Here is a 27,224-nt window from a genome sequence, read left to right as displayed (position 1 = left end):
AAACAATATGTTGTCTTAGATTTTCACTATCACAGGTGACCTCCTCCCCCCCAGTACTCTTTCTTCGTCAGTCATGCTGGGTTCTTTATGAAGATAAAATACTTTCCTGGACTAGCAAAATTGGAGTTTTAAGAAAAAAACAAGTGCTGCAAAGAATTGTAAAGTTGCTTGGTTTGTCAACGTGAGACTAGTAAACAAACTCTAATACCAGTAGACAAACTCTCATGGATCAGGTTGTATGACTAATTATTTTTGAGTTCTCTGCTGATTTGTTTGAAGGCTAAGAAAGAGAAATCATATGCATAAATAACTTAAAAAAACTTAATGAGGGAGTGTATTTTTAAATAAGCAGACATGAATAAAACCTTTTTTTCCAGAAGAGATCCTAAAAACATGTACAAGGGAATAGAGAATATAGTAAGTCTGAAACTGGTGTAGCACTGAAATGTGTCCGAACAACTTAATAACTCTTTTACTGTCCTCTCTTTCCGGTGTCTGTTCCATGACTAGATAGCTGCCTGTCTTTTTTTCAGCAGTAGTTAGTTGCTTTGTGTTACAAGCAGAAGATAGCCTTTGGTAACCAAATAGGAAAAAAGGCTGTTGTAATGCATACTGTGAATACTGCTATCAATATAAACATTTTTCCTCTTGGTGTTTGTCAGGAGTATCACTGTTGGCAAGCTACAGGCTATACCTTGGCTTGTCTCGTATTGTGATATTCTTTGTGTGATAAACTCTTTGGAAATAATGAAAAAATGGGGAGAGGAAAACAGTGTGTCATACCTGTGGATAGACCTTTCTGGTATGCTGAGTAAATATTGCTGCAGGCTTATTTATCATTCTTCTAATTTATGTGTAGGTGTGTGGTATATTAGTCCAGTTTGCTTCTTGTTGTTTTAACAGTATGCTATTTTAGAATTATGATTTACTGTAGCTAATATTTAAATTAATTAGTATTCAACATGTCAGCTAATTTATCTAGTCATGAGTGAGAAGATTTAAAAGGATTAATGGAAATCTACAATGTTTTATTTCCTTAAACAATGTCAGCTTAGACAAGTTTTGCATTTGAGTTACCACATTTGAGGTTTTATGTGTTTTATAAACATGTAGCATAACTCACCCATGGAACATGTAGTAGTAGCATCGCTTCGATCCTTAGATTTCTTGATTTGAGTCATGCACTACTAATCTGTTCTCTTGACCCCCCTTCCCTTGAGTAACCTGCTGTCTCTTCTCAGAAGCAAAATGTGCTGATGTCATCATCACTTCCCTGATAATAAGATTTAGCTTTTAAACCAGTGTCATATGAGCTACACATGTGGGTTGCAGAAAACAAACTTTCATGTAGTTCAAGCTTCAGCTCTGCCTGTTTTAAGCCCTAGATGTGGCCACCCTGGTGCACAAGCATCTGAAGTGGTTGCTTAGGTCCCACGACTCAGTCCTTTACTGCCACTGCTCCTTTGCTGCTTTTTGTGGAATTTTAGCTACAGTGCAGCAATTGCCCTCTGCAGACAGGCCTGTACCCAAAAGCAGCTAATCTGTATTATGATGCTCTTAGATTGTTACAGTTTTTTCATCTGCTTTGTTTTTTATCTTGGTCTGTGATTTGAAATATTGTAGGGTTGTGCTATTGTTTTGTGAGGAAGAGTGGGAAGAGAAGAATTTTGACTACTTTGGAAGTAGGGACATTATGTCTGGGAACGTGGGAATGCAGGAATGCAATAGGAATGGTCAACAGTGCAAGTGCCTCAGTGTGGAGAGCTGGCATGGACTGGGAGGTTGGAGTCAGTGGGATCAAGGGATTGATGTCTGGCTTGGGGAAGTGTGAGGCATGCAGTGGAAATAGCAGTGAGGGTGACTCTGTATAGGTAGTTACGTGGATGCTGAGGTTGTAGAGCACTGGTGAACTGGATTTTTAATATTCATAATGAAAATGATTTTAAGATGCTTATTACCTCCTGTTCCTTAGAGGCAGCAACTTTATTAAAGGCTGACTCTGACACAGAGCAGTTTCTTTGGCATGCATGACGTAAATACTAGAGTAGCTAATAAACAGATAATTTAATAGACCAGCTTATTTTTTGCAGCTTTATTTTCATTCTTTGCTTGAATTAGAATGTCAGAAGATGGAATATTAAAGTTTTCACATGGCAGGAGATTTGTAAAAGCAGACAGATGGGATAAATTACTTTGTAAATTGTAAAAAATGGGCCTACTGAAGAACATAGAAATTATATTTTTAAATAAATGATGAGGATAAATCACCTTCAAAAATTAAGCTATACAAGGAAAAAAAGATATCTTGTAGCAGTAATATAGCACTTAAAAACCAGAGCTTCTTACTCTCAGATTTTCAGTGATTCATTCCTTTCTGTTGTGATCGTGAAGGTGTTCAGCTTCCTGCACTGTCGCTTGTAGGTATACCAGTCCCTGTATGTTAAACTGCTACTGGAAACCACTTCAAAGGGATTTACAGAGGGGCATCAGTTGCTTTAGTTAATTTTCACATCTGGAGGTTAAGTTCTTAACTTTTGCATGGCACTGTGAAGGCAATATCAGACCTATAAATTCTGTGTTGTGTTAGGATTTCCTAAAGTACTTACTGGTTTTCCTATATCATAATGATACTGCTGCTAATGTCTGCAAAATGGATTTACTTGAAGGCATAAGTTTTTATCATGGGCAGTAGACTGTTCTTGTGTATAGACAGTCAAACTTCTCTCTTCATAAATACAGAATTACATAAATTCCCTAGCAGCTCTCCTCATTCAAATAAGTTATCTTTGCCTGAAAACATCATGTGACCTCAAGCATGAAACAGAAAAGATCCTTTAAAATTGAGAGAAATTTTGTAGTCTTCAGTACTGAAGGTTCAAACATATTCTCCTTTCCACACCCACTTTACAATGGATGGACCAATAATTGTGAAGATGGTAACCAGTGATGCTGGAAGAAAATATCCAGCAAATAGAAGACCATATTATCTGTAATTAGCAAGGGAAATTTTTTTATTAGTCATGGGAATCGATTAACTCTGTGTAGTATTGTAAAGACAAGTATTCATCCAGGATTCTGATAACTCCATTTTTCTCAATAGCCATATAAATTACCTATTTCATTCTTGTCTCATACTTTTCTAAATGTGATTTCTAAGGAATCTTCTGGATCTTTTCTACCTGTCTAAATAAAACACAGTGTGTTGCTGCTTTAGGATTGGGATTGGTGTATGTAAATAATTCTGTATGTAAAATACAACTCCTTTTCTCAATGTGCAGCTGAAGTGTTTCAATAAATAAAAGGACATGATTTTGCTATGATGTATTTAAACATTTCACCATTCTTCCAAAATGCTCCAATCCAGCTGTCAGTAGCTTAACTTTTTCTTTCTTAAATTTCTGTAGTGCATTATTTAAAACACCCAATTTACATAAGAATTAATATTTAGGATACAAAATGTGTAAAGCCTCCCTTTCCCCGTAGCTATAGTCATACTGTCTTAGAATGATTTATTAGAGGAAAAATTTTTTAAAAGGAATGTTAAATCTTGTAGGTTTAGTGGCAGAAAAATAAAAGTTTAAGTAGTAAGAGGTGGTATAAGAACCAAACGTGGCTACAGAATTATAAGCAATATTGATTTAAGTTGACTTTTTAATTTCTTACTTTTTTCTTCCAATCATAATCTTCTTTTTTTACCTATTGTGAAGAAAGAGTGATGTTTATACACACAACTGCAGGTTTAGAATTTAGTCCACAGGGCAGATTAAAAAATTAATTTAAAAATGTAAAAAATTTGCTCCCTATGTTTCCTAGAAATCTTGTCATATCCGTAAAACAACATATTTGAGAAAAGAATTTGGAGTGTTAAATTTTGTATTAATATAATTTAAATTCTCATATTTATTCTTTCATTGTATGTTTGTTCCTTCTATTAGAAAGCATTGCTTAGATACAGCATTAAAAAAATATTTTGAATAACGCATGATGACAAAGAAGGTGAACAATTTTTTTTTATGCTTGATTATGCCCCAGTTATAAAGTTATTAAAGTACTGAATTCCCACTCTGGGATTTCAGCGTGCCCAAAATTTAAAAAAAATACTCCTTTCTAGGTTTCATGGTGTAAGGTCAAACATTCCCATGTTTGAGAGAAAGACACGGTAAGGGAGATCAGCTTGGAAGTTAGGACTGCTCCATGTAAAAGTTAATATAAGCATATTCGTTATGAACCTGTCAGGAATGGGCTTTCCACTGCTGTGTTTGTAATGTTTAGAAGTAGTTAGCTTTTTCTGCTCCAAGATTTACACAAGCACAGGAGTGCCAGCCATGAGCTGGTCCATCAGTTCAGTGTGCTAGAGGATCATAGAATCACTGAATAGTTTGTGTTGGAAGGGATCTCTAAAGGTCATCTAGTCTGCAGTGAGCAGGGGCATCTTCAAGTAGATCAGGTTGCCCAGAGCCCCATCTAAGCCAGATTCTGAGTGTTTCCAGGGATGGGGCATCTACCACCTGTATCGTGACATACAATGCATATTCAACATATTTTACCAACATTAGTTAGCAATATGCACAGCTGGAACAAGACTACAGTGTCAGAGAAATTATATTACATTAATTAATTGTAATAAGTGTACTCTTAGTATTCCCTTCTTGTGGGGGTTCCGTCCGTGGGTGCCCAAACCACCCCGGAGTTCGGGGAAGGGAGAGACTGCGGGAGAGGGCGGGGCCCCGAGGGAGCGCAGGTGCTGTCTGCAGGTCGGCGAAGCAAAACAGGAGATGCAGTCCAGATTGTCGGTGCTCCAAGGAGGGTTTATTAGGGTAAGGGGTGAGGGGAGTTGGAGGGGTCTCGGGGCATCGACAAAATGGCCCCGAGCCCTTTTGTACAGTAACTTTTATAGGGGGAGGGGAAAGGGAAGGAGGAGATTTGGGGAGCAAATGGGGAAAGGGGGATTTTTGAGCGACAACATAAGTGACCAAAGAAATGACAATACCATAAAAAGAAAACCAACCAAATAACTGCTTTACCATGAACAAAGAAGAACATTCTAGAATCAAAACCATATAGGGAACCAGGGGAGGGGGAGAGGAGTGGCTGTCACCTTGTCAAGCCTGGGTGCCTTCCAACTGGCCTGGAGAGCAGGGGGTCCTGGGAGTGTGCCAAGCCCAGGATCCATCCCCATCTCTCTCCCAGGGGTTTGGGGCACCCAGGTGAGCCATAGCCATCGCAACACCTTCTGTTTAACAAGAACAAATGTTTTAAAGCTTTGGGTATTCTATCTGTCAACACCCATGTTAAAAAAAAAAAAAAAGGAAGCTGTTTTCTAGGTGTTTATGTTTTGCATTCTTCTGTTTTTTATTAATCAATGTAATTTCCTTTTCCTTAGGTGATGATCTCCAGGTTTGTACTTCTAAAAATCCAACATGCTGTACCAAAAAGATGGAAGAAAGGTATCAGACTGCGGCGAAGCAAGATATGCAGCAAGTGCTTCAAACATCAAGTGCTACATTAAAATTTTTAATATCTCATAATGCAGCTGCTTTTCAAGGTAAAGCTTTCTGCTTTTTGTTTCCAAGTTTGTTCATACTTTTCTTGATTTTTATCTTTGATTATTTTATGATGTAATAAAAGTTATCTATTAATTTTTAGCTTCTCCCTGTGCTTTTGCGCTTTCAAATAAAGAGTATTAAATCATGCAGTTGTTAGAAACTGCATTGCTTTTGGAATTTGTGACTCTTAAAAATTATATTTGAGAAGAAGTAAGATGCCATTTTAATAAGATGCTTTGATTTTAATTGTAAACCTCTAACTTGACGTTCTTCTCTAACTTTTTTAATTTGGGCCATACTAAAATCCAAAATTAACGTATGGAGTGCTACAAAAGAGAGATTTTTGTTATACCACTATTCCCACCCACCATATTCTTAGTCTTTTTCCAGTCAACATGCTTGGGTAGTTTGTTTTTGAGATTTTGAGGTCCATTTTTGGGATGTAGTTCTGCAAACTTTTGAGTTTCTAAATATAATGGAAAAAAATTTTAGGTTGAACGATAGTTGTTTTAATAAACAACAGGAAGCTACCTGATAAATAATAGTTATTTGGCCTGGTGATGGGGTTTCCTTTTTGTGATTACCCTTCATATACTATTCATTTCTTTTTGATTTAATTAGGCACAAATTAATGCAGAAATTGGTTAGGAGCTGAGAAGATGTGAAAATAGTGGAAATATGAGGTTGTATGTGATAGAAAGAGGTATAGAGTTCACATGTTGAGGAAAAAGCCCTAAAGTCTTGTCATTTATCTATTAATGTGTAGTTTCAACCTTTATGACCACTTGATTGGACAGGATAATGAGTAACTTCATACAGGCTTGGGAAATTGTCCTTCTGACAACTCTCTTGTTTTTAACATATGATGCTGAAATAATAAGCAGAATGGGGTCCTAAAATGGGCAGCAAAGTTGACTTTGGAGTCCTAAAGCCGCCTGTTTTTTCAAATTTAGGCTGTCTAATGCTATAAACAAGCTGGAGTTGCTCTCTACCTTCTGGGAGTTTTGCCATTTAGCCTGCTTAACGCAGCTGTCAAAAAGTGTTACAATCAGAGGATCATTGGTGAAATTTTCAAAGAAATCTCTCTCTCTCTTCTGCCTTTGTTCTTCCTTTCAACTTTTGTGTGTTAGCTTTTTTTTTTGAACCATAAGAGTTAACCAAGTGTTTGGTACGCATTATATGTTGTATTTGTTTGCTGACCTAGGGCTGTAGACTCTACAGAGCTCAGTAACCAAGTGTGCTTTGCTTAAGTGAGGACTGTTTTAATATCTCCTCCTTTCCCCCAACCCAAGAGAAAAACCAACACACAAAACCAAACCTTAGTTACCTAGATAATCTACTTGTGCAATCCCAAAATTTCTCAGTCTTCACAACAATGGGATTTAAACGATGTTTAAATGAAATTAAAATAAATTAGGACCCAAAACCTGTATTTCTGTTGCTTTTATGTTCTGCAGGGCTTAGGCAATGGGGTATTTGCAGAATGTGTGCAGGGTATATCTACCTCTTAGGGGAATTCTCCCTGAAAGACAGGGACACATACATGCTGTACCAAAAAGATGGAAGAAAGGTATCCGACTGGAGCGAAGCAAGATATATAGCAAGTTCTTCAAATACCAAGTTCTACATTAAAATTTTTAATGTCTCGTAATGCAGCTGCTTTTCAAGGTAAAGCTTTCTGCTTTTTGTTTCCAAGTTTGTTCATACTTTTCTTGATTTTCATCTTTGAGAAAATAGTTGTTCTCGCTAAACAATCTGAGCAGTTATTCAGGGGGCTGGTTTTAGGCCCTTCTCAGCTAGTACACAATCAAACTGTATGGCCTGCCAGTCCAAGGAGGAGCCCTAAATACCATGTCAGAGGCTAATGTGAGATGTGTGCATTTTCAACTCTCCTTGCAGTGCTAATTTACGGTGTAGAAAGGAATTCAAGAAGCACTGGTGCAAAGAGAGGACCCTGCCTTTGTAGCCTAGTGACTATATATCCTTCCTGTAGAGGGATGGATTTGGGATTGCATGAGAATTAGTTTTTAATTTTCTTTTCGTGAAACACTTGTAAGCAGTTCTTGTTGCAGGAATGCAAGCCTTCCTTCCCAGATATATAGCCTAACACTAATTGCTTCTCCCACTGTCTATGTTTCATCATTTGCATTTAAACAAATACTCTTCAAAATGTATACTTAAAAGTTGTATCTATTTTATATACCTTATACGCTTCGTATATTTTTTCAGTACATGCTTTGTCTTTAGTAATTTTATCTTTATTTCCATATTATAAAAATAAATGTAATTGAGAGAGAATGTTCAATGGATTCTGGTATTATTTAGATTTAAAACCTTGTTTAACCTTGAAGTAAGTAATTGTGGAAAAACATGCTGTTGAATGTACCACTCATCTTTGAAGAACTGCAGCTATTGCTAACTAAAATTAAAGGTAAATGATTTCAGATTCAGAAACCATAATAAGATGCTCCTGATGTTTTTTCAGCTTCGAATTCTAGGAATGTAATAAGACACTATATCTGATCTGAATTCAGTTTTGACCCTGCTTTGAGCAGAGCTTTGGGCTGGAGACCTCCTTAAGGTCCTTTCCAATCTGAATGGCTGTATAACAGGGTGCTTGTCTCACCACCAAATGTTTAGGCATTGTCCTTATGTTTAGATGAGGCTTGGCTGGGTGGCTAGGAGTGTGATTGCATCTTCTGCTACTTTGGCAACTGGACAGACATCTCAGGAATCACACAGAAAGCGTGAAGGGGATTGTTGGGGTGTGTAGAGAAGGAAAGAGATATCATGGACTTTGCCGCTCCTGTCACCTGCCTCTTTTCAAAGTATGTTGAGGTTGGATCCCTTGGTCTTAAAGGTTGCTAGATCCCAACAGAACAAATAGCTAACGTTTTGTCTCAGTTTCTTACATATGAGGTAGAGAGAAGTAGGCAGATAAAATAAGTGATGTGTGTCCAACTCTGGAGGTCTTCAGAGATGTGTTTCCACTTAGCATTAAAAACAGTCTGGAGATCCTGAGTTTTCAGGATGTTTAACTGCTAAATACTTTAGAGTGACTGTGTTGGTGAAATGAGGCAGCTGTCTGCCCATCTGTCTATTAACTGTTACGTGTATGCATGTATCTTTATATGAGAGTGAATTCAGCTATATATATTGGCATGTATTTGTCATCTTTTAATGTTTGTCAAAATGCCGTGCTTCTGTGTTGTTCTAAGTGCTGCCTCCTGACAGTAACTAACTGCAATTTTCAAATGTTGCAAAAATTTCATGTCTCTTAGGACATGTCAAGCTACATGGTGCCAATTGATCCACTTGTGTACTGCTTCCTACTGAGTAGTTACAGTTTTATTCTTATGTTTCAGGGTGTTACAGAATGCATGGTTTTTTTCATTGTAAATCTATTTTTAATATCTTTGAGGAATGGTAAGGGAACAGACGGATAGGTGGCTGTGAAGTGGGAGTTATATTATGGAGAGCAATAAATCATTTTTCCGTTGGGAAAGGTGACTGGAGAACTTCAGCTGTACGATAATTGTGTTTCAAGACAGTCATTCTGAAAGGATAACAATCTTGCATATTTCTGATTTTTAGTATTTCTTATCTTAATATTTGAGGAAAATATTGTGACTGCCATACAAGGATTGCTATAACATCTCCATTCTAGTAACCATAAACCCACATCCTTTCTAAACTTTAAATATACCTGCTGTAGACTTCACTGTATGTACACACACACACTTACACTTGTTTTGTACGGTCCTTAGATGTAACTCAGAGTTCACACTGACCCTTTTCTATACCTCTAATCAAAAGATCAGCAAGTGCAACCAGGGTCACAGTGTAGTCACAATGCAGTGTGGGTTTTTGCGCAGAGAAAAAAGAAATTCCTACAATTTCAAAATTTGGAGAGGAATTGCATAGGCATCTAAGAATCTGGTGATCTGCAGTAGGCTGGAACACTTTGCAACAGAATAGCAGATCTTGTGTCACTTCACTATTCTTCCACAAGAGAGCTCATAACCCTTTAAAAAGTGGCCATGTGTGACGTAGAGCAAGATAACAGCTTGACTGGTTGAAAGGGAAATTTAGAGATAAGAATTTGGTTGTGGAGTCCAAAGCAAATGGACTTTTCTTTGTGCTGCTATATTTGGCAACTCTAGTACTTTGCAATAGTTTTTATAAATATGGAAGCATCAATCATTTCTGAATGGGGCTACCTGTCACAGAAACAGTAGACTTGGCAAGTGTGTGTCTGTATGCAGTAGGTAATAAACTGCACTCTTCAATAGTGCATTACCATTACTGTGTGGGAAAAATGTATTGCCTTTGCCCTGTAAGTTCTGAATTATATTGAATCAGGCTTTCGTGATGCATTTACGTGTTTTTCTGTGAAATTACTGCAACACAACAGATCAATGTTCACTTTATCCTAGAGCAGAATTAAATGAAGTCAAATAGTTGTATATATTGTTTGAGATCACAGTACAATTATTACATTTAATTAGGATATTTAGTCAGTAGCTAAAGTAAATTGTGTGAACTAGAAAATGTGTTCAAATCTTCTGAGCTGCTTTCTCTGGTAATCCATAAGAAATAAGAGATTTTCTGATCATCTTTGTAAAACTAAGTGTGCCCTGGCATTGATTCAATTGCTTTCCATTTGTGAAGTTTTCTGAACAATGATTTGAAGATCAGAAAATTTCCAGCTAAAGCTGCTACAGCTCTCATGGTTTCAAATGATATGTTGCCCTTCAGATCATTTGCAATATGAACTGCTTTGATGTTCCAACATTTTCTTATTTCTTATCTCCATAATCCTATAAAGTGTGGTATAAATAAGCATAAATCTAAATACTGGTGAATCCCAACTTCTTTTAATTAAATGAAACTTAGGGATTCTATTAAAAGACAAAAATGTGGACAGGCTTAGAAACCTTATTTGTCACTCACATTGAGGGATGAGAATCTCAAAACTGTCTGTGGTTCACTACAGTTATGTTCCTCTTCCTCTGTTGCTCTGCAGCCCTTTCCCACAGCTATGATCGTGCTCTCCTCTGGACTGAGGAAGTAGGGAATTTTAATAACACAGAAAAATGGTTATAGCCACTGATTGGTCTAAGGAACAAAGCTATTATACAAACCTTATTAACTTCAGAAATTATCTATTCTTAAGGTATTTTGATTCCTTTATAACAAAAAAGCAGGATAAGCAGTATGCTAATATAACTTAGAATTGGGCCCAGTATGTCTGTGTATACATAAAACACAGCATTAAGAGGCTGCTGGAAGTGCAGAAATCCGGAGATTTAGATTAATACCTAAAATTTCATTATTAACCCCGAGTTTTATTTCTGTATTGCAGGCAAGTCTTTTATCATTCCAAAGGGATTTGCTTCTACTCTATCTCATTCTTACATTTTAGATACTTGCCTGCATGTGTGCTGTGCCTGTAGGTACTTCTGGGGTGTGTGCGTGTGTATATTTATAGGTATGTATGTGTATATATATATAAATAAAAATATGCACAGGGATTTAATGAACTTCTGTAACATCAGTCATTAATGAGCTTTCATCACATCAGTCTTTTCTTAAATTGCACTTTTTAAGTGTGTACTTATGCTCCTGGATTCTAGTGTCAGCCTGTTTATTTACCATCAATTATTTCTCCTAGTTACAGTAATGTCTGAGTTACACTTAAGCTCATGTTGGTGCACTGTTCAGTCTCATACTCAGTGAGTACTAAGATTTTTTTTTTTTATATTTTTGTTAGTACCCTGCTAACTACTGTTTTGGTTTATGTTTCTACAACACAGTGATCAGTTTAGATATATGCTAATTTAGAATTTTTTATGTTTTATGAAGTTCTTATGCATTAAAAAAATTAAAGTACAATTTTAAAGCATCGTTCCCTTGGGAGCAGTGGCCACAGAAAATCTGCATTTTCATGGATGCCTGCTTTCTGCATATTCTGAGAACTTTGGGAAGCTAATAGCTAGCAAAATGTAGGAGCTTGAAAGAGACTGAACTCCAGCAGAGAAGGCAGTTTAAAGTTGATGGTTTTGAATGGATGTTTAGTATTGTTTCAAAGATAGAATTGCCTTCAGCATTTTAGATTTCCAAGTATGCATGGAAGTTTTCACTTAGTATTTTTATTCCGTGTCAAGAAAAAGAAAAAACCCAAAACATAAGCAAGTCAAGTTTTGTAGAAAGACAGCTTAAAATAGTCTTGACATGTTGGTGACAAAGTGTGAAAAAATGGTTGTTCAGTAGCAGCAAATGCAAGGTGCTCTATTTAACTGGGGAGAAACAGTGGAAGACATAATAGTATGGGGGATATCTTGCTATGGATTTGTTCGGTAGAAGTTGTTCTGGGAGTAATGATAGATCAAAAGATTACAAAAGTCAGCAGTTTCACACTGTTGCAAGGCAGGCAACTATTGTAAGATTCTTAAACAGAAAACCAGCAGAGATCTGTGAATTGAAACTTCTGGTTTTCATTGGTAAACTGGAGAACAGTGCTAAGTTTTGGGTAGTGTACTTGAAAGACGTGAACTGACAATGGAAAGACGAGAGGAAAAAAAACGCTCTGAAATCTACATAGAAGAAAGTACTTATCTGTACTCCTTTATAGTAGATAAAATCCTAACGGTGTCATATTGCAACAAAGAAAATATAGGCTCAATATTAGCAAATGTTTTCCAAAGACAACATTAAAATGCTTTTGGTTAAAATTTTGGGGCATTCTTTGTCTTAGAAACAAGCTGGACAAGAAAACAGTTGGCAAGAATTCTGATGTAAATAAGATTCATTCTTCTTTCGGGGGTAGGGGTTAGACTGGACTGCTCAACAGACTATTCTTGGCCTTAACACAGGTTTAAAATGTGATTTACAAAGAAAAGCTAAGTGATTTGAATGTTATAAGTAGTATTAAGATTAATCTGTGGGTGTTATGCTCTAGCAAAAAGGGTTTGTTAATTAATCTCTCTCCGAGAAGATTACACAGTTCTTTACTATAACAAAGTGGGATGGGTTGCTTCAGTCATAAAGACTCTTGCAGAATGGGTTTATATTTAGAATATATATCAGTATTAATAGAACACAAATTTGTTCATAACTTTGTACATGATTTTTTTTCATTATTAGTACTACAGTGGAACTATTGTGTTTAGAGCTAATAGGACTGTGCACTGTCCCTTCTACAGATACTTATGCTGTTAGGAGCTACATCTTATATGTGAGCAATTTGAAGAATTTTGCAGTTTTTGCAGTATAGACAGTCTTATTTTTAACTTTTTTTTTTCAAATTGCATCTGGGTGAACCTAACATACTGCTTAGAAGTAGAATCATATACTGCATTTTTCAAAGGCTTTATGAGAGGTCAAACCAGTTTTCTTTTCCAACAGAAGTAAACCTAACGTTATTTGGTCTTACATGGAATTTTTAAAGATAGAAATGTTTACATCTAGAGTGGGTAAATTTGATTGTATTTTAAGTGACTTTTTAAATTAGAAAACCATTTTGTGAAAACAGCAAAAAGTAAAAGTGAGGGAAGGTAGAATTGCATCAAATTGGAATTAATCAAACATGAAAATACATTATTACAGAATTTAGCAAACCAAGCACTAACTTTTCTTGTAAATATCTATGCCTGTACTTGAAGTAAATGAAGTATAGTAAAGAAAGAATTAAACCAGGAAATATGCAAAAAAACCCTGTACTGTATGCATAAACCTTGGAGAATTTTGCTCCTGTAGAGACAGAAACCCAACGTTATCGCTAAAGACCTCAGGACTTGTCAAATATCACTGGAAACCTATGGTTAGACAACTGAGCTGAGCCCAGTGTCACCCTTGACTGTAATGACAGCTTGGACACTTGGCTAAATTTCACGTGTTTAGATCCCTACACTGAGGTGAGTCTGAAGCTGTGCCCAGTGAGTCTATTCTCCACACCAAAGTAAGAGCCCTCAGAAATTCCCTGCTCTCTGAAACCTTCCAGCCACCCTGTCTGACCTAGCGTAAGGATGTGAGTAAGGTTTGGGAACAAAAGCAGATTAGTGAGCAATAAGCTCGAGTTTTCAGCCTATCAACTACTTGGAGGTGATTGCTTTTATCCTGAAGTTAATGAAGGATGGTTTACTCCTTGGAGCTTCCTTCCTGCTGGAGAGGTAGAAATGTGCACGTAGGTTCTGAAAACATATTGTCAAATCTTTTGTTCACAGCTTTGCTTATCATGTGGCAAATTGCTTAGATGCAAAGTAAGAAGTGAATATCTACTTTTCATTCTGTTCTTGAATTAGGTAGAAAGTTATGTGTGTCACGTAATGAAGTAGGTGGCAGTGATTTTAACAGCGGCAATGAAACAAACTTTTACTAATATAAAGCAAGTGTAAGTAGCTGTACTTCGATTCTTAGAAGAGTTACTGCTACAAGTAATATCCATTTTTAATCTAGAAATCTCATCTTGCATTAAAGAATTGAACTTAGGTCTGTGCAGACTAGAGGACTAGTCTGATAAGAGATTTGCTGAACCTTGAGTTCTGGAAGAGAACGTTTTGTATTCACTATTTCAGTGTGTTTGAAATGCCTATGTATAGCAGGTCGCAGTATGGCATTCTACAGATTTGCTGTAGATCAGCTGCATAGCCATTCAGCACTTGTACAGTAGACACTTATGTAGGGGTTTTGGATAGTGTCTAAAAATACAGCAGAATTTACTGAGAACAGTTGGCTGTTTTCTGGGTTATTTATTTTGCAGTGTATAACTCGTGGAGTTCCCTGTTGCAGCTGTCCTTGTTGGTGTAGCTATTTAATATCCACTGTGACAGAAGCAAATTGAAAAATTAGCGCTGTAGTTTGGTGGTTAGGGTACCGCAAATGAAAGGTGCTGTTCCAGTGAGTATTTTTAATTATTTGTATAATTTATAAATATAGTCTGCACTCACAGGCCTGAATGACTTTAGAAAAAGTGTTTTTCAAGATATGTGGGAGCTCTGGGCTGGAAATACCTCAGTGTCCATCCAGCTCTCATCAATTTTGTTGCCCTTTTCAGTGAATCAGATCACCAGACCTTTAAAAAACTGAATTATTTGCTGAATGGGAGACAATTAACTACCTTCTCCTAAGAATGATGAGAAATGTATGTAAATTCCAGTGGACATTTCCCACCACTGCTACCACTTTGATAGCCATGGGCTGGCTGCTTGTGGAAATGAACTTATGCAGAGTATAGCAAAGATGTTCTGCAGCACCAGGCTTATTATGTGGCTGAAAAGATTTCTTTCAAATCAAGTTAATGTATTATTTTTAAACTGAAATATACCAAATCTCTGTTCCTTACTTGTGTAAAACATGAGTATGTAAATATATTTATTTATTATTAAGTATCTGAAAGTAATTAAATATTTGAAGTATTCCTTGTTCTTTATGTTGTAACTGTGAGATCATTTGAGTTTTGTAAGATGGGATAATGTAGTTATAATTTACAAGGTTTGTAGATGTACAGAGAAGGACTAGAAATTTGAAGTGGCTTTCCTTTTTGCTTCCATTATGTCATGACAGTTTTAAACTAAAATAGTTTGCAAGCTAATTTTCTTAATTTTGCTTAACACAGTTTTAATGTCATGTTATTTTAAACAAATTACTGGTAATGTAAAATGCCCGATTATCACCAATGAGTAGTTTGTTACACTCCTGATCTGTTACTTAAAGGTTGCAAACCAGAATCCTATACACAAAGTAAGGCCAAGTTCAACCATCTTAAAATTCTGTGTACATTTTAATTTGATTTCGGCTGTGTGACCATGTTATACTGAAGCTATTACCTGGCTCAGTGGTCCTGCAGACAATTTCCCTTTCTCATTCCGATTTTACTGTAAATGATTGTCAGCATAGTACAGGAAACTGCAAATTCAATTTTGATCAGTCCTATGAGGATTTGATTCTTCATTACTTATTCTTGTTGTTTTGAAAATAAATTGAAATAGCCATCTAATTTAAGGGTTTCCTTCAGAATAGAGGATTAAAATCTGTAATTTGTTTTATGCAAGGTCTTTTTCTTTATTGTGTTATTAGGTAGAAGCTAATATTTAAGTAAATTTCATAGTGATTACTCCCTTGGGAACGATTTAGTTCTTCATTTAATATTTCCATTTTATATTTAATGGTTTACTGAGATGGCATTTATTTTCTCTTTCTTTTACACCTGGGGATCATAAACCTGCTGTTTTCTTTTAAAGATGTTTTTTGAGTACGTATTATAATTTAGCATTTAAAGACAGCTCTCCCTCCACTCACTGCACTTAGTCCTTACTGTGAGGCAGAATAATGACTCATTTGGTTTGAAGAACTTTGATTTTGCTTCCTCTTTCTGTGCTGTGTTACTGTGGTACAAACTAGCCAAGACGATGAAATAGTGAGAAGTTACAAGGGCACCATGAAGAGAAGAAAAGGTAACTGCCTAAGAACAAAAGAGGTTAATGACACGGTGCAGTGTGACCCTCCCAGAGGCAAAGGCCTTAACAGTAAATCATTGGGATGAGATTCAGGGCTTGATTCAGCTGTTTTCGCTGTCATAGGGTGTCCTTTCTGTCCTCCAGGCTGAACACTACAGCAAGATGCTGATCCCACAGAGGATATCCTGCAAAACCTTAAGAAAAGAAAATGACACTATATTGTGGGCAAAAGATTCAAGTTCACTCTTTCAGAATGTGGAAGTTAACAATGCAGTGTCTGCATGTGAGGTGGGGGCATTTAGTCCCATAATATTCAGAGGAAATGAGGTCAAATATGTCTGTTTTAAATGGAGTCAACTCCAATGAACTGTATGTAGTGTATATGTGTTTTCTGAAGTAAGGGGCTAAGTTGTATTGAAGGCGTAGACAGTGTCACTGCTACAGAACAGTCACTGGAGCCTAGTGGAAAAAAAAATTAAAAAATTGCACTTCGAATTGCTGCTTCTTAGGAACATCCCAGTTTTTGAGTTAAGATACAGAACAGACAAGGTAGCTGGGTGAAAAAAATCATGAGCATAGGTTTGTTTTTGCTTCTAACTACAGATTTGCTTCACTAGCTGAAATAGTTCTTTGATACTCGGCTTCCCTCCCTACAGTTGCTATGGTACCTAATGAAACTGGAACTGCAACATACCAAAAGATTTGGGAAGATGCACACAAGTGCAAGCCTTTTGCATGTTTTATTAAAACTCATCACGTCTTATAAAACCATTCAAGAGCATTTATACTAGTGATATAAATAATTTAAAATATCCATGGCAATTAAAGATCTTAAAAAATACCTGAGCATTAGCTTATGTCTGTGCACTCATCACAGGAGTGGATTAAAGAAACCAAATAAAACTGAAAAGAATAAATTCTAAAAAGGCAGTCTTTAGAGAAGTAATAACAGAAATATAAAATTAGGACATTAAGCAGAAAGAAGAGAAAGGAGGAAATAGCTGTGTCTCTTTGATTTCTTAATTTCTCTAGAACTTTACATTCTCAGTTCCCTCACCTGCCCAGTGTACAACTAAAACCAACAGTCCTCTCTTGAGAAGATCACAACCTAAAATGACTGTAAGTATCAGAAAGGAATGTGAAAATCAAAGGCAGTATTAAGAATTAATCAACTGCTTTTTCCAGAGAATCCAGAAAGTTTCTTTTCTGCTTCTCAAATGAGGACACTGCTCTCCTTTTGTAACCTGAAGAAAAAAGTTTTGTCTGTGTTTAGAAGATTATGACTTCTCTATTCTCTGCATCATCTAGCTTTAAATTTCAGTGAAACACAGTACAGCTAGAAGCTGCAGCTGTAGTAGAAGGAGTAGTTCCCTAACCTGGGTCATTTACATGAAAGTATCTTCTGTGACACTGAAAGAACTCCAGCCCTGGCATCTCCTTACTGTGCATGTTGAGAATTCATAACAAGTGATAGTTTGTAACTTAGCACCTGAAAATGTAAGACCCCTTATACTATGAGAGCAGCATTACACCATTTTCCTAAAAACTTAAAAATGCAAATTCTTAAGACCAAGAAAACTCTATTTGATGACCTAGGAAAATAAAGCAAGAAAAATATTCTAAAGAGAGCATGTCAAGTTTAATTCAAAAATTAAGTAGCTTCTCAAAAAAACCACCTTACTTGGCTCTGTTCCCATGATAATATAAGAAAAGGTGGTATTGGTTACTCTTGACTCAAAGCTTTAGAGCATGTGGAAATTCTGGGGGGAAATGTACTGGTTTGTTCTAGTCTCTGTTTTCCTATTTTCTATTTTTTCTTTACTCTTTAACCATCAATAGTTGACACTGTTTAATATGGAGATGCAGTGTTAGTAGCATTCTTTTTCTGTCTCTTTGTATCTACATTGACAGAGTAAATATTCAGCATATGAACCTGGTGAGCAGCTAAGTAAATCTAGAGTGGTGAATGCATCTTCTAGGCAGGATGAACTCTGGCCATGAGGAGGTACTCACCTGGTTGAGATGCATTTCCAATATCCAGGCATAAGCAGTATCTAGGCCAGTGCTTCCCCATTTGGTTAACCACATACATGGGCATAGCCTTTAGCTGTGCCATTTGCTGCCCTTAAGCTGTGATTATTGTCACAAGTTTTATTTTTTGCAAGAAAATGTCTGAATAATGATCATAACCCATTCAAGCAGTGTTTCTAGAGCATAACATCAAATTTATGTGTTGCCCTTTGATGTGGTGTTAGGGCTAATGGTGGTGCAGGAACCACTGTATGTTGTTGCATAAATCTACATTCTCTCCTGCATTTTGAATACCATATGCAGTAGATGACTGACATAGGCTTTTAATCTCTTGTCATTGAAGTTCTCTGATTTCTAAACTGAAAAAATTCTCTACATCATCTGCCAGGAAGTTTATAGTTGTCATTTATCCTTTCTTAGGGAAGAATGAGAGATTTTATGACTTTCTCAGAGTTGCTTCAGTCTGTATTTTATTCTGGGATTTTATTTTTATAGCTTATCAGTAGCTACAATATTCTAGGTACTAAAGAGATCCTTAATAACTGAAGCCATAACAGGAACCACTGTCTGGGAGCTCAGCCAGAAGGACCCAGGTGAGAAATAAGCAATGCATTTAAATAGTTAAGTTGATTAGCCACTGGAACAGGCTATGTTTGGGGATGATAGAATATCAACCCCATCTCAAGTCTTCAGTTCAAGTTTAACATCCATCAGCTTTTGAAGATGCACTGCAATCAAATGCCAGCCACTGCCCTGTTTTGTAAAGAATTATTTTGCAGGCCCAAGGTGTGTTGCAGCAGTGAGATCTACAATCCTGCTCCAGTCTTAAAAATGGTGGGTGTGAATGTAGGAAAGCATTCATCATGGTACAGTCTGGCAATGGAATGATTCTTTGAAAGATGTATAATGTCAATTTAACCAGAAAACTGAATGCAGTCTTCTCCACACACTTCCCCCCCAGGTTTTTTCTTTATGCAGAGGTTTAAGGGAAGACCAGTAAGTTACTCAATCTCTCCAAGCAGCTTTGCAACTAAGTGGAATTTAGCCTTGTATGTGTATCACAAAATTCTTTTCAAGTATAAATATCACATCAAGTGTTTATGGTTGATTTGGATACCCTGCATGCTTTATAAATTTTAAGGGCCTTAGGATCCATGCACTTTTATATCCTAAATGAATACATTCTGGATGGCTTGGGTTAGGGATATTGCGTCATGTTACCTATTTAAGTGCTGAAGTCACTTTCACTTATTTCTTTTGACATCTCAGACTTGTACAACTCTGACATTATTCCTCTGTGCAATAAGTTTTTGTATAGTTGTTCATTAAAGCTTTTTTTAAAAAAACAGATAATGGCCAAAATTTCTTTTTTTTTCCCCACTGTTCTCCATGATTCATACTGTCTAACTGAATTTGCCTCAGGCTTTTAAGAGAGTAGGAAACCCTGAGATCCATTGATAGGACTTCAAACTGTCAAGTGTTACAACAAAACAGGACTTTAAAGATTTTGTCAAACATTTTATTACTTGATCACAGATGGAGAAAGATTGTGTATGACAACTACTTTATTCTTTACAAAATGGAGATACTTTGGGCATGGTGACATCTTACAACACTATTTCAACATAAAGAAACAGTTCCTGTCTGTTCCTGCCCTGAGTAATTTTCAGGTTATCAAATTAAATCTGTAGCACTATGAAGTGAAAGAACGGCATTGGAAGCAAGCTTCCATGATTTATTACTACTTGCTAACTGAGCCTTTACATAAGTAGTATTTTGCCTCCATTCTTTAGCAGGCTAAAGTTTAACATGCCTTACAAGGTACCTACATATTAAGTGAAATTAGATTATTTTTATTGTGATTCTCCAGTGAATGTTATATTGAGCTGTTGTTTTGGTTTGCTTTTAGCTATCTTTTTTGATTCATGACTGTTGTTATAGTAAGTGTATAGGATTGAGAACATTCCTAGCTGAAGGAAGTAAAGAAATGCTAGGACACAAAAAATGAGGACTTTATATCAATTACCATTAAAATTCTAATTTTTACTGGAGTTTATTATATAAAATAAGTTAGGCAGAAGTTTTTAGATGGAGATAATTTCTGTTAGGACTGGTATTGAGTGGATAAACTTTTAGCTATGTTTTTTAAACTCATGAAAAGTTATTATCCGTATCTACAAATCCTAGTCTTATCTGTGTAGTTAGGTCACCAGAGTTATAAGAACAGTATAGTAGCACATAGCCTACTCTAGATATACACCAGTATCTAGTTGCCCTGTGAACATCAAGGCCTGTTCTAACCTACTTGTTGTTTCTTCCCTAGTAAAGTTATGCCTCGGAGGACCTTTGAGAAAAAGCGTTAAGTGAAAGCATTTTTACTTGTGATTTACGTTTTTCTCTTGTTGCTTTGATGAGTTTTTAAAAGTTACATGTAGTATCTGCTTCCAAGTATTTACTTTGTGAGAGCACGATAGAAGGAACTTTTCTTGTCTCCTAAGGCTTTAATTATCCTACTTTTTCTGGAAAACTTTGTAATTTTTTCCCTCCCTTTCTATTCAGGGAGGGAAAAGGTGTCTACCTAGAAATGGACAGTAGGGGGACTTGAATTCTGTTCTCTCTTATATTTATGTATTTTATTTTAAGGAGTTGGTGGATTCAATACACAGAATGCTTCAAACACTGACAAGACATCCTTGTTCTGTGTCTTCACAGATAAATAAACCTGTAGTTCTTTCTGCCTTTATCTAGGAGTTTTTTATGATTACGCTAGATCTAGATTTCTACCTGCTCTCCTTCCTGCCCTGTGAATTTTACATCCCGGGGCAGAGGGTGGCTGGCTGACCTTTCACAGGACTAGTGAGAGGTGCTTGCTTCCACACTGCTTGTTAATCCCAAGGAGAAGCCCTATCTTGTCCCTTTCCAGATTTAAAGAAAATAATTTGAGATTTTGAAAAATGTTTGAGTTATTGTTTGTTTTTTAGATCAATATTTATGTATGTATACTTTAATCATCTAGTTGCTTTTCCTCTTGAGTGATGTGTACAAAGAGTTAATCTACTTCTGTTAGGTTTTAATACATCTTAAAGAGAACCATCAATGTTTTAGGTGTTAGATATTTTAACAACATGGACATCCAGATCTATTATATTGCTGGTTTTTTTCTGTGTACAGCACAGATATCTTATTCTTCCTTGCCTGAGGAGGACACAGACAACTGGCTCGGCTGAGGACAAAGCCATGGCCTAAAATACAGAGGAGCTTGAACGATGAGCTGAAAATCGTTTGAAAGGTTTGTTGCTAAGCTGGAGGGAGAAATGTGTTCTTCAGGGAAGAAGATTAAACTTTATTCCCAAATGTTGTGTTAGGAAACTAGCATATCTAACTTCAGGGGAATGCTGCAGTGTGTGTACAGACCTTTTGTTTTAATAATTTTCCTTTGTGTCTATAGATAAGTTTAGGTAAGTTTTTTTGTTGGTTTTTTATTTTTTGGTGGTTGTTGTTGTTGTTGTTTGGTTTTGTTTTTTTTTCTTTAGAAGAGATTGTGGTCTGTCTGCATCATCTTTAGACCAATTTCACAAAATAAATCTATTGCAAAAATGAACCCCATTATTTTGCCAAGGAAACATAGGTGGTAGTGATTCTCATGTTAGAATCCTTGATAATGCCTTTGATAGACACACCAAGTTGCTCAGCAGAATAAATGTGGAGAACAAAAAACCTATCCAGTCGTAGAATGATAACAGTTCATAGTCAGCTCAGAGAACATGAAGGGTCCTGGTTCTTTTTAATGTACTTTCCATTCTTTATATCAATCTTTAACTTGAGAACCTCATTCTCTTGCTCATCCATGTACATTTCCTATCTGATTTATCTGAAATACCTTCTTATGCTCATAACTTTACTTTCCTTATCTACTTTTAGTTTTGGTTATTTTTAGTTAGCACTCTCATTTGACTCTGAGAGTAGAATAGATAACACTAAGAAAAAAGCTGTTCTCTTCCTGTGTATTACACAAATTAAGCATTTTTTAATATTTGGTTTCCTGAGCACAAACATTAATACTATATTCAGTGATCTGAAATCTCTTACGTGGCCTCAGGGGCTCTTCTGGAGAAGCACAGGTCTCCTGAGAATCCTGTGCCACGTCTTCCTGTCACAGATACTCTGGGGCTCCTTCTGTTGCACTGTATATTTATGGTTAAGTAGCATTAACCCATTCAAGTTGCTTTTCAGCAGATTTTATTGATACTAGCGTTGATGACAGTTGAACTACTGCAGAGCAGCATTTTTAATACTGCTGTTTGGGAATTTGCTGAATGCAATCAGACTGGGAGAATAAGCTTTTTTTTTACTCAGAAGGCACAAAAAGTTTAGTATATATCTATGGTTTATTGGGATGCATGTAGAAATACGGCTTTCCAAGGAAGAACAAGATACATGACATAGTCGCATCCTCTTAAGATCTTTGCCGAAGTTACACAGTTGTTTTGCCATGTAAAGCTGTCAGCAGCCCTATAATGACTAGCAAATATCTTGATTCCTACAAAGAGAGAATTTATGTCAGCAGTAGAATTACACGGATAGGCTAATACCTATGCATATATTTTTTGAAGTTTAACTTTTTCTATTGCAGATATTGTTGTTCATTAAAATATCTGGGAGCCAGATTCAAATCCTGTTGGGGGAATGTTGGACAATGATTTGATGTGGATCAAGGCTTGAAACATTCATTCTGTTTGATATTCCACATGTAGAGATGGAATCACCTGCTCCCTCTTTTCTGTGGAATCTGGGTCTCTTGCTGAAGGAGCTGGAGATGTTTAGCCTGGAGACCAGAAGCCTCAGGAGCGACCTTAGCACTCTCTACAATGACCTGGGAGGAGGTCGTAGCAAGATGGGGGTCAGCCTTTTCTCCCAAGCAGCCAGCAACTGGACAAGAGGAAGTGGTCTCAAGGTGCACCTGGGGAGGTTCAGGTTGGACATCAAGAGAAATTCATTGGGAGGAATTTCTTAACTGAAAGGATTGTTAAAGGTTGGAATGGACAGCCCAGGGACGTGGTGGAGTCACCCTCCCTGGAGGTGTTCAAGAAATGACTAGACGTACAGTCTAGTTGACAAGATGATGTTCAGTTGAAGGTTGGACTTGATGATTTCAGAGGTCTTTTCCAACCTAATTGATTCTGTAATTCTTTCAATATTCAGTGTTAAGGTATCAGAAACTCGGAATAACCTGATGACATGCATAGTCTCAATGTAATTTTTTTCTAGCTAAATGATTCGTTTCATCATTTAGATTCTTCTGATGGCAGTACTTACGGTTTCCATTTCCTTCATTCTTTCCAAAACCAGCTTAGAGGTCAAAAGAAACAGCATTTTCTTAGGTGTCTCTGAAACCCTTTAAAAAAAATGAAGAGCTCTCTTTTTAGACAGTGTGAGTATTTCAGTCAAAACCAACTGGATCAAACGTAACAGATGACGGAGATTTTAACTGCACTTTCTAAAGACAGCTTTGTTGATAATGTGAAAGTTAAGCAATTAGTTTGCTTTCCAGACTTCTCAGCTGTTATTCACAAGGAAAGTATTGTGAGAAATTCTACTCTTGCCTTTGACCCTTTCCTTCACACTTATAAATACATGAAAGTGAAAACCAATATTCTCTGTTCTTTATAAATTTTTCACTTAAATCTGTCTTAAGAATAACCATGAAGGATTGCACATAATGGTTTATAAATATAGTTGCTCTAATACTTCTCTTTCAAGAAAATAAAGAAAACCATTGTGGTTAAATTTGCTTCAAAAACTAAAATAATTCGTGTTGAATGTCTGCAGTATGAGTCTGAAGGAAAGTAGTTTAAAAAACGTTTTATAGCTAAACAGTTTTCCATACTGTAGCTCAGAATCTACAGGCACAGTAATCCATCAGTTTTCAATTTATGTTGCCTCTTCTGGTACAGTAAAATCAGAAGGTTTTGCAATACACACTACTGTGTTCAGGTTATATCCTTTTTTCTTTTTTTACAAATTCTCGTAGAAAGGATAGGTGTTTTTCCCATCCTCCCATTCTTACATTGAACACATTAAGATATTGAGGTCCAGGATTTATATTTTTCACCTGAGAGGTGGCAAGTGGAAAGTATACCTCACTGAAATTGGTTTCATAGCATGGTTATTTGGCATTGAATTACTCAAGACAGCTGAGTGGTGGAACCACTAAGATAATTAATTCATCTGTTGAGGATTTGCTGAAAGACTTTGCCAAGACATGGCATCTGAATTTGCCATTGAAAGGTACCTATTTCTTATGGTTGTTCACTCATACATAGTCATTATAAGTTTTAGAAATTTTGCTGAATGTGGGTCTGTCCTAAATTAGGCAGTTTAGCACTCAGGGTAGGCTGTGGAGAGAAAGGATGGTGAGGTGCACCAGTCATGACTCCTGGAGGGATCTTTCTCCATTAACAAGAGAAAAAGCCTGGTGCCACGAGACTCCTTTCTGTCTGTACTTACATAGAGTGCATTTGAGCAGCTTGATTAAATCCACAAAGGTATCAAAATCCATTTTCTGTTCATGTAATTTGGACACCTAAGTTAGGAGCTTAGCTTTCCTGTGTTCCTTTGTAGTCAACTGAGAAAGGTACTTGCAGAGGAAAATGAACCTGCTTCATCTCCTACCTCAGTGCCTGAATTACTCCCTGAAGTTAGACGTCAATTGAGGTATCAAGTCACATCAATTTCAGTAGGAATTGGGTTGCCATTGTGAATTTGAGTATTAAAAGGCATATTCATTGTCTTTAAATATTTTGTTTCCTAACATCTATGTTCAAGCTTCTGGTGAAAACAGAGGTTCAGTGGATTCAGTTAAGAATCTACTTCTCTCTGTTGGATTTATGGGACACCCTATAATCCTGATTTCCTTATTTAACAGAGCTTCCTGAGTTAAAGTCAGTGGAAGTTTTTTAAGCATGGCTTTTATTTTCATCTTCCATGCATGCATACCTCCTTACCTTTTAAGTATCTGTGGTATTGGAAGGATAAAATTAATTCCAAGGCTTATAAGCCAGCTGAATACTGGAGATCTCTTTTAACAGGGGTAGGTAGTTTTGCCTTGTTTGACTAACTCCACTTTATTTTCACTGATTTGTATCAGAAAAATTTTATGCCAAAGAATAATATTCTATTCAAAAAGAGTAGGATAGCTTTATCTGGCAATTTGTTAGTTAAGTACCAGTTTTGATCATAGGTACTTCTAAAGCGGGTTTGTTTTTTTTTTTTTCCCTCTTTATTTTTAGCATCAGTATGAACTTTAAGCTATTTCTTTTCCTTCCTTGGTGACTTTTTGACAGTATGTGCTGTCCTCTGTTCTTTGTAGTAGCCCAATCACTGTTGTGGCTTCTTACTGAAGTACAGTGGGAAACTAACACTGGATAATTTTTCCTGCTGTATTATATTTAAGTTGGATACTTTCCCTGATCTGCTTCATGGAGCAGCTGCACAAACAGTTGTGTGTCTGTCTGGTACTGCAGCCAAAGACTTGTGAAACCATAGCCTAAGTCATGGTGTTTTTGCGCTACTTCCAGTGCTTATAATTAAAAGGCAGCTATGATTACAGGTCTGCCATAGCTTCTGTTTTTGTAGTCTTTCTTATTAGAGTTGGTACTCACGTTCATCCCAAGATGTAGTTGTTAACGCCATCTGAAAATCAAATGGGCTGCTTTATGTTTGGGGAAGGGAAGCAGTAGGGCAGCCTTGTAATTTCCAGTGCTTTGTATAACTAATGCTAAAATGTGTTATTTAACCAAAAGGTTGACATAGTTTGTCTGCAGTATAGTGTAATTACTATTGGGTATTTAAAATCAAGTAAGAGCCTCAGAACTGCATTCTACTTAATACAGATTTGTTTGCAATTTTTTTTTCATGAGTTTGGTACAGTGCAGACTGAAAGTGTAGTCGTATTTAATTGATATACAAACTTCTCTCAAGAAAATTGACGGAAAAAATTCTAGTGTAAAATGTGACAACTACACAAATTAGATCTATAAGTTACTGTAGAATTTCCTGAATTGACATTCAGCAGAACTTAATCTGGTAATAAATGTTAAGGTGCATTGAAGTTACAGAGATGGAGGATACAAATAGTATTTAGTTTAAAATATTTCTTCTATCCTGTAAGGTTGCATCCATCAGAAGAAAATACAGTTTTGAAATTTAGCATCTGCCTCAGCTTAAAACAGAGATGTGGTTTATCCAAAAGAAATACTCATATTTAAAGTGATAATTAATAATTTAGAAGACAGTTATGAATCAAAAGAAGATAGAATATATTTTCTTACTCTTGTATCTGACCAGCAAAATCTCAGAAGTGGGAATTAATCTATAAGTTAATATTTATTTAGAAATTAGCTTGAATACCATAAATTCTTTCTCTTTTATGCATTTTTTTCTAAGTCTTTCCCATCCAAATCTTACTTCACATATACTCCAGACATTTACTGGGAACTTTTGGAGAGAATAAGCTTGGAACAGATCCATGTTAAGTATCTTCTCTTTTTGCATTACGATGTAAAAGTTACCATATTTTCATTTTGTCAGTAAATAAGTAAATATTGATCTTAGTCAAGTGGGCCCACCTCACAGCAGATTTGTAATAATCCTTAGTGGTGTGCACACTGACTCTGCTAGGTTTCAGCATAATTGTTTTCAAAAGATTGTGTTTCTTGTCAATGAGGAGTGTAAAATGTCTCTTTTTTTTTTTTTTTTTTCTGGGGAGCAAGTATTACAAAAATGTGGTGTAGAGATACTAGAAGTGAAGGAAAAAAACAAGGCTAGTGTTTGTGTAAACATTCTTTTTGATCCAGATGTGGCAGGTCCTTCTGGAAGTCTGTTGTCCTAACCAGGTCTGTGCTGCTTGCACATGCACCAGCTCTCAGTGATTTGCAAACAAAGTGTAGCAAAGAAATAAAATGGGAAATCAGCAAGCTTTTGAACAAGAAGAAGCATGATTCATCTAGTGAGCTTAGGGGTAGATTTATGCTGGCAGTTCTTAGTAAGGAAGAGGTGCGACTCAGACTTGCTCACATAGGATCATAGAGATGGGACATCATACCGCAGCCATGCCTTCAGCACCTAGTTACTCTCACTCAGGGTGAAAATACTATGGTCTTATGGTCGTATTCACATTTCCTTGCTTTAA

At 36.4% G+C, this 27,224-nt stretch overlaps 1 protein-coding gene across 7 annotated transcripts in view; it reads left to right on the top strand.

The window, feature by feature from the left end:
- Positions 1–27,224, top strand: part of GPC5 (glypican 5) — a 602,821-nt gene that overhangs the window by 10,081 nt on the left and 565,516 nt on the right. For 6 of the 7 annotated variants that reach the window (XM_085057712.1, XM_085057703.1, XM_085057731.1 and 3 more), the window contains exon 2: positions 5,384–5,545. In XM_085057712.1, coding sequence (XP_084913838.1) covers positions 5,384–5,545 — 162 coding nt within the window. Of the gene's footprint in view, positions 1–5,383; positions 5,546–7,038; positions 7,215–27,224 lie in introns of those variants that run through there. The other variant, XM_085057755.1, reaches the window with a different exon arrangement.

This window comes from Lichenostomus cassidix, chromosome 1 (genome assembly GCF_008360975.1).
Source record: "Lichenostomus cassidix isolate B80296 chromosome 1, HeHo_3.0, whole genome shotgun sequence".
NCBI classification, from domain to species: Eukaryota; Metazoa; Chordata; class Aves; order Passeriformes; family Meliphagidae; genus Lichenostomus; species Lichenostomus cassidix.
Note: the sequence above shows the minus strand (reverse complement) of the source record. Positions and strands in the feature narration are given on the sequence as shown.